The 8,712-nt window shown below is 43.7% G+C and overlaps 1 protein-coding gene across 2 annotated transcripts in view; it reads right to left on the bottom strand.

Moving 5' to 3' along the window:
- The window catches only part of LOC137654488 (uncharacterized), a 121,311-nt gene that overhangs the window by 65,326 nt on the left and 47,273 nt on the right, over positions 1–8,712 (bottom strand). For both annotated transcript variants that reach the window (XM_068388154.1, XM_068388153.1), the window contains exon 4: positions 659–1,476. In XM_068388154.1, the coding sequence (XP_068244255.1) occupies positions 659–1,476 (818 nt within the window). The remainder of the gene's footprint in view (positions 1–658; positions 1,477–8,712) is intronic.

Genomic DNA, 8,712 nt, shown 5'->3' with positions numbered 1-8,712 from the left:
AATAACTCATCAAAATACTGCATAGCACTTCAACCTTGAATCACAAAGAAATTAATTGACATACTATAATGCAATTTATTAAACTAATCCAGGACATCTTTTAGGCCATAAAAGCACACAACACAAATACCCGAAAGACTGGAAAATCATAACTTTAGTGAAGACACATAGCAGAATATATATGATGAATATAGTACTTGTAGTACCGATACCTACTTTTTTGACATCATATACTCCAGTAAACATGTGCTCATTTTGACAAAAGGATTAGGTTAAAGGGGGTTAATCTATAGCATGGAGTGATTCAATTTATCCTACACAGATTCTAAAAAACTTGAATTGGTAAAATGAAGTGCTAAAATCTCTAAAATAAACATTACCAATTAAATCTTGGATGTCCATATGCAAATCTGAGCTCTTTCATCAAATTACAAAATAAATTATCCTTAGGTGATGTTTATTAATACTACTGTATATGTATCCAGTACAACTGATACAACTTCAAACAAAGCTAGATGTTAAATTACTACTTTATATACTAGGTTTTAGTCTTTTCCCAAGGTACCTTTAGGCACCCACTACCTATATGCTCCCAGCTTTTCTAAAACTCAGGAAAACTAAAGACAAATAAATCAACAAAATAATGAAATAAACATACCAACTAAGGATTCAGGATCCGCTCCATCTAAAAGAGGATACAGACCCCAACTGGCTGGCCGCTCCCTTGTGGCACTACGGTTTCCGTGCTTCCGTTCTCGACGTACAACTTCAGGATGCACAACTCCTATTAGACCCTCATTCTTCTTACTCTGTGACATTTCCTGACCCTTACCTCGTCCTCCATAGTCCAGGGAACCAGGCTGTCTTTTAGGGGACTTTAACCTATCGGTTTTCTGTCTTAGTGACTCTCTGAAACTTCCACTTCGACTTCTCTGACCATCTTGAGAGCTTTTCTGTGAGCTACTATTACTGGCTCCCCTGACCGGAATGCCAGAACGAGGCCTTAACTTTGTTTCCTCCATTTTCTGCTGTACAGTACTTTCTTCTTCCCTTTGTATTTTTATTTCCTGGAAGTCTTCTAAGGTTCCCTCAAGAAATATCATCGTTACAACTACAGTGCCAATCACATCTGCTGCAGAATCAACTATACGGCACTCATGAACATAATCCCCACGTGCATTAAGCTTCAAATCAGGAAGCATGAAGCTTCCTAGTACATCCCCATCCTGCCATCCTTTCTTCATTCTTAACTGCCGACGCAAGACCGTCTGTCTTGGAGATTCACCTACTTTTCTTGGACTTTGTGTTAACTGACTTAAGTTTTCTTTTTCTTCGTCATCTGCATCATCGTTCCCACCACCACCAATCTTCAAACTTACATTTAGGCTTCCAGCATCACAGAGATACTGACGAAAAGATTTTGGACCACAGGTAACATAGAATGTTATTCTGGACTCACTCTTCCCAGGAGGTAATCTATAAAGGAAATAAAAGTAGAATTGAAACCACTATTAATCCTAGCAAAACAGGTGATAAACAATAAACCACATCACATTGTAATATTACAGACAGTCCTACCTTTCTTCAACTTCAGCAGAACTGTATATATACACAAAAATTCTGCATGCAAGCATCCATTTTTTTTCTAATTAACGCCTAAACAAAACCTTGTATATGCTGGTTAAGTATAGATGTTGTTATGCTGTTTTGTTTATAGAATGATGATTAAAAAAAAAACCTATACATGTTCAGTACTAATACAATCATCAGAGGAACAACACGTTATAAATAGCTTTCATTAAAATGTTTTAATGACTAAAAAGAGAGAACAAGATAAATTACTGGATAATACTAATGAAACATTTTTATTAAATAAAGAATTAAATTAAGTTAACTAAATTAGATCTCTCTACAGGAGGTTTAATTAGCAACTGTGGATTTAACTGAGTAAGACAGTCATCGGCTGTTATCTACCAAGAATTTATAGAAATCGGGCTTCTTACAAACAAATTGCTTGTCAACCTTAAGTTTCCATTATATAATATTGAATTTAATTAAGGAAGCCTGACATTTGCTGTTATATAACAGACTATATCAACAGTATTTTTCCTTTACCCCTTCTCTATGATGTATGTCAAAAGATGCCAGGTATAAGGGTGTATGACGTACCAGAAATGTCATTTACAAACATCACAAATTTTTTCTTCAAGTAATTTTTATTTTTCCTAACTATGCAAACATGAATTCTTTACCATAGAATAATAAAAACCAGCAAAGCTGGAACACCACAGTTAAAATCATAATGAGGTGTCAACAATGGATAGCAGGGAAGCAAGCGACACCCCGACGCCTCGCAGACAATTCACCTTAATCAAAGCCTGGGACTTTCTCAGGGGCTGGTGATGGCAGGCAAGTTAGAGTAAAGGAGTCAGGTTTGCATTGTTAGGAAAAATACAAATTAATGAATTTGAAAAATTTGTGATTTGATTTGTTCCTATGAGAATACAAATCATCGTCCTTTACTAAAGGAGACTCATCCTTAGGTGGGAAGACGTCCCATTTCCAACTAGCTGGAAGCTTAACCCGGGAACCCAAAGCTCGAGCATCTCAGATGCATATGAGAGTAAGGGTTCCTTACACCTTGTGAACACCAGCAGGAGTATCAGTGGGTTTCACAGCTCAGACTGTATAAGTGTTGTACTCAAGCTAGAATACTCTGTGTAGTAGGCCTGACAAATAATGAGTTTGAAGATGTTACAACTTAAAGATTTCTTATGATTAAGGGTATGCCTGGCTACATTGCACTTTCCCTTGTAAGGAGTGTGGGGAAAAGACTCTCCCGTGCTTGAGCATGGAATAGCTATGAGCAGTTTGAGCTTACTTGACTGAGAGATCAAGTCCAGCTGGAGAGGTCTTCCTATGCTGTACCCCAAGGAAGGGGAAGATTGAAAGGAAAAGAAAAGGCCAGTCCTTCTTCACTTGTCTTATATGTAACCTCAACCCTCGAATTGCAGTTACTGGTACTGTGAGAGAAGCCAAGGTAGCTTATACCACCCACTGAGCAGCTACAACAGGACCTAGTGCATCACAGAGATATTCCTCTTGAATGCTAGTGAAGTGCTGATGCTTCTCATATCGTGAGCTCTAACTCATGATCCTTCAGTGTAAGTGTATCATAAAAAGGGGAACTTTGGACACCCAAGGACAGCCACAGCATATGCAGAGCATCAGACCTCTGAAAAGAAGAGGGCTCCCCCTGAGAAGGTCCTGCGATTTTGCTAGGGGAAACGGATGGACCTCCCTGCCCCAGGGCTTGTCCTAAGGTTAAAGAACCACACCTCTTCTTGATTAACTTCTGGAGGAAGCCAAAGGAAAAGTCATAAAGAAGAGTACCGGTGGTAGAAGAAGAAACCCAGTCCTTCTTCGAAACTTAGGAAAAGCATGCAGTCGGCACTGAGGACACAACAGATGAGGATCAACCTCAAGGGCACTCATGAAACTACCACAGGTCTTCGGCGGTACTTCCGGACATTTCAGCATAACAAGAGGCATCCTTCAAGAAAACAATCAACTCGAGCAAACACGCTGGAATAACAAAGAAAGAATTAGTAAAATTCAGCCAAATTTCAGATCCAGCTAGAAAGGTCCTCTCACTGATGGCCGAAATCTCAATGGATTATCTTTGAGCCAGCAGGAGGGGGGGGGTCACCTCACTTCTACCGGCTGGTAATTATCTGTTGGTTGTTGACACTCCATTATAATTTTAACTGTGGTGTTCCAGCTTCACTGTTTACTATTCTTCTATGATAAACGATTACAGTTTATATTCGTGTATAGGAACAAATATAGATTTAGACAAGCGAGTGAATATGTTATTTTGATAATAAAATAAATTTTTGAATATACTTACCCGGTGATTATATAGCTGCAACTCTGTTGCCCGACAGACAACTCTACGGTAAAAACTCGCCAGCGATCGCTACACAGGTTGCGGGTGTGCCCAACAGCGCCATCTGTCGTCCAGATACCCAGTACTCAATGTAAACAAAGACTCAATTTTCTCCTCGTCCCACTGCGTCTCTATTGGGGAGGAAGGGAGGGTCCTTTAATTTATAATCACCGGGTAAGTATATTCAAAAATTTATTTTATTATCAAAATAACATTTTTCAATATTTAACTTAGCCGGTGATTATATAGCTGATTCACACCCAGGGGGGTGGATAGAGACCAGCAATATATGTTTACACTTTTATGAGCTAAGAGTTTTTATTTCATTTTAGAAGTTATCAAAATAACAAAAACAAAATAAATAGGTACCTGGTAAGGAAGTCGACTTGAACAATTACTCTGCCTTTTAAGTACGTCTTCCTTACGGAGCCTCGCGATCCTCTTAGGATGCTGATCGACCCCTAGGATCTGAAGTATCAAGGGTTGCAACCCATACAACAGGACCTCATCAAAACCCCTAATCTAGGCGCTCTCAAGAAATGACTTTGACCACCCGCCAAATCAACCAGGATGCGAAAGGCTTCTTAGCCTTCCGGACAACCCAAAAAACAACAATAAAAACATTTCAAGAGAAAGATTAAAAGGGTATGGAATTAGGGAATTGTAGTGGTTGAGCCCTCACCCACTACTGCACTCGCTGCTACGAATGGTCCCAGTTTGTAGCAGTTCTTGTAAAGAGACTGGACATCTTTCAAGTAAAATGACGCGAACACTGACTTGCTTCTCCAATAGGTTGCGTCCATTATACTTTGCAGAGATATATTTTGCTTAAAGGCCACGGAAGTTGTTACAGCTCTAACTTCGTGCGTCTTCACCTTAAGCAAAGTTCGGTCTTCCTCACTCAGATGTGAATGAGCTTCTCGTATTAACAATCTGATAAAGTCTGACCAAGCATTCTTTGACAAAGGCAAGGATGGTTTCTTAACTGAACACCATAAAGCTTCAGATTGGCCTTGTAAAGGTTTAGTACGCTTTAAATAGAAATTAAGAGCTCTAACAGGGCATAAGACTCTTTCTAGTTCATTGCCTACGATCTCTGATAAGCTGGGGATATCGAAAGATTTAGGCCAAGGCCGAGAAGGCAGCTCATTTTTGGCTAGAAAACAAAGTTGTAGCGAACAAGTGGCTTTTTCTGACGAAAATCCTATGTTCTTGCTGAAGGCATGAATCTCACTGACTCTTTTAGCCGAGGCTAAGCATACCAGGAAAAGAGTCTTAAGAGTGAGATCTTTCAGGGAGGCTGATTGTAACGGCTCCAACCTGTCTGACATGAAGAATCTTAGTACCACGTCTAAATTCCATCCAGGGGTAGCCAAACGACGCTCCTTGGTGGTCTCAAAAGACTTAAGGAGGTCTTGCAGATCTTTATGTTTGGAAAGATCTAAGCCTCTATGCCGGAAGACCGATGCCAACATGCTTCTGTAGCCCTTGATAGTGGGAGCTGAAAGGGATCGTCCTTTTCTCAGGTATAAGAGAAAAACAGCTATTTGAGCTACAGAGGTACTGGTCGAGGATACAGAAACTGACTTGCACCAGTCTCGGAAGACTTCCCACTTCGATTGGTAGACTCTAATGGAAGAAGCTCTCCTTGCTCTAGCAATCGCACTGGCTGCTTCCTTCGAAAAGCCTCTAGCTCTCGAGAGTCTTTCGATAGTCTGAAGGCAGTCAGACGAAGAGCGTGGAGGCTTTGGAGTACCTTCTTTACGTGTGGCTGATGTAGAAGGTCTACCCTTAGAGGAAGACTACTGGGAACGTCTACTAACCATCGAAGTATCTCGGTGAACCATTCTCTCGCGGGCCAGAGGGAAGCAACTAACGTCAACCTTGTCCCTTCGTGAGAGGCGAACTTCTGCAGTACCTTGTTGACAATCTTGAACGGTGGGAATGCGTAGAGATCCAGATGTGACCAATCTAGGAGGAAAGCATCTATATGTATTGCTGCTGGGTCCGGGACTGGAGAGCAATAGATTGGAAGCCTCTTGGTCAGCGAGGTTGCAGAGAGATCTATGGATGGTTTTACCCCAAGTGGCCCAAAGTCTCTTGCACACATCCTTGTGGAGGGTCCATTCGGTTGGAATTACTTGCCCTTTCCGACTGAGACAATCTGCTATGACGTTCAAGACGCCTTGGATGAACCTCGTTACTAGGGAGATGTCTTGACCTTTTGACCAGATGAGCAGGTCCCTTGCGATCTCGTACAACGTCAGTGAGTGGGTACCTCCTTGTTTGGAGATGTACGCCAAGGCCGTGGTGATGTCCGAGTTAACTTCCACCACTTTGCCTCGAAGGAGAGACTTGAAGCTTTTCAAGGCCAGATGTACTGCCAACAGCTCCTTGCAGTTGATATGCATGCTCCTCTGACTCGAGTTCCACAGTCCTGAGCATTCCCGACCGTCTAGTGTCGCGCCCCAGCCCACGTCCGATGCGTCCGAGAAGAGAACGTGGTTGGGAGTCTGAACAGCCAGGGGAAGACCCTCTCTTAGGTTGATATTGTCCTTCCACCAAGTCAGACAAGACTTTATCTTTTCGGAAACCGGGATCGAGACCGCTTCTAGCGTCTTGTCCTTTTTCCAGTGAAAAGCTAGATGGTATTGAAGAGGACGGAGGTGTAATCTTCCTAGTGACACAAATTGTTCCACGGATGACAGCGTCCCTACCAGACTCATCCACAGCCTGACTGAGCAGCGTTCCTTCTTCAGCATCTTCTGGATGGATAGCAGGGCTTGATCTATTCTGGGGGCTGATCGTCTTGTTGTTCAGCAACGTCCTCATCAGAGGGTTCCTCATCCGAAAACTGATGAGGAAACGGCAACGGAGTGGGCAATGTCTGGCTCGCTGAGTCCGGTCGCACTGGTGGATGCGTGACGGAGCCGGACGCAACATCATGGAACTGCTGCACAGTCTGTGAACTGTCAACAACCATGGGTGCGCGAGGAAGCACAGCGTCAACCCGAGACTGTCTGGACCGTCTGGGTTGTGCAGTCAACACCCTACCGGGTTGCTGAGGTTGACGCACTGCGTCAAAACAAGTCACCTCTGCTGGTTGTTGAACGTCCTGAACGTCAACAACCACCTCCGAGCGTCGCTTAACGTCAACGTGCGGCTGGCAACCCACACTGGGTCGCATCGGTGGAGGAACCACCTCAACTGGCAGACGCGAGTAGGTTACCTCAGCGTCAACAGGGCGCACAACCGACCGGTTGGAAGGTTGTTGGCCAGAAGGTTCGGTAGCAACCTTCTCCGCATTAAAGTCCTCTATCAAGGACGCAAGCTTGGACTGCATGTCTTGCAGCAAAGCCCATTTAGGGTCTACGGGAGCAGGTGTGGCAACAGACGGGGTTAGCGACTGAGGCGGTACCGCTTACCATCCCTGAAAGCCTTGTTATGCATGACATAATATTACAACAAAACTTCAAAGGCTCGAAAACAGCTGTGAAGTTGACCTGTAAACAACTTGGAGCGTCTCCTGGCCAGGCGCCAGGGAGAGTCTACGAGAATTGAGAAGTCTATCTGGGCAGAGGCATGAACTCCCAAGCCGAGAACTTCTCTCGTGTCATATCAGACTCTCGCTCTATAAACCAGTTTAAAAGAAGGGAAAGCAAAGGCTGTATCCCCCAAACTCCTCCTGGTGAAAAACCAGTCGCCTAGCCAACGTAAAGCTCTCTAGGAGAGCGAGAGAGCACTAGCTTAAAAACAACGGCTTCGAAGTAGCTAGGCCTAGTGTAAGCTCTGACGTTTAGGCGAACGAGGAGCAGCAGTTACAAAAAGATCCGGACAAAGATCCTTAAAAAAATCATCATGATTTAATTAAAGTCCATAGGAGGCTAAGCAGCTTTAGGCTCCTCTCCATCTGACAGAGTCCTCAAGGGAATATCAGTAGGAGGGGGAACAGCAACTTCCTCATCTACAGGAACCTTGTCCGATAAAAGCTGAGTCTCAAGCAAGGGAGAGACCTACCGTGGTGGCAATGCTTTACAAGCAGAGGCCACACTCACTGGTGCATTAGTAGCGGACCAGAACGCAACGTCATGTAACTGCTTGACAGTCTGTGAACTGTCAACAACTGAACTGTCAACCACAACAGGTGCGTGAGGACGCACAGCGTCCACTCGAGACTGCTTTGACTGCCTAGACTGAGCAGTCAAAACAACTCTAGAATGCGGAGGTTGACGCACAGCGTCAAAACAAGTCAACTCCGATTGTTAGTGAACGTCTTGAACGTCAACAGGAGCATCAGCAAGTGGCCTAACGTCCAAATGCGGCTGAAAAACCACACGAGACCGCATCGAGTGTGGTTCTAAACAACCTGACTGACGTGACTAAGCTACGCCAACGTCAACAGTAAGCACAAAGGAACGTTAGGTTGGCTGAAAGCCAGGATATCGATGAGATAAACGGCTAGACTCAACGGACTAATCGGCAGAATAGTCTTCCATAAGGGAGGCAAGCATATACTGCATGTCTTGCCATACAACCCATTAAGGATCAACGGAAATGGTTGTGGTAAGAGACGAGGGTAACGTCTGTGACCGCAACACTTTGCCAACAAAAAAAAGACTCTCGGAGTCTGTGTTACGCTTTTGTTAGGCGGCGAGCAGTTATCCGATGACTGCATAGGGTCAGAGCTGTCCTAATGGTTGTAACCAGGACGCTGGACCTGTCCTGAAAGGACTGACTTTCGCTTAAGGGCTTCGAAACCTTGT

Source organism: Palaemon carinicauda, chromosome 15 (genome assembly GCF_036898095.1).
Source record: "Palaemon carinicauda isolate YSFRI2023 chromosome 15, ASM3689809v2, whole genome shotgun sequence".
Classification (NCBI taxonomy): domain Eukaryota; kingdom Metazoa; phylum Arthropoda; class Malacostraca; order Decapoda; family Palaemonidae; genus Palaemon; species Palaemon carinicauda.
The sequence above is the reverse complement of the archived record's forward strand: the minus strand, read 5'-3'. Positions and strand labels throughout refer to the sequence as shown.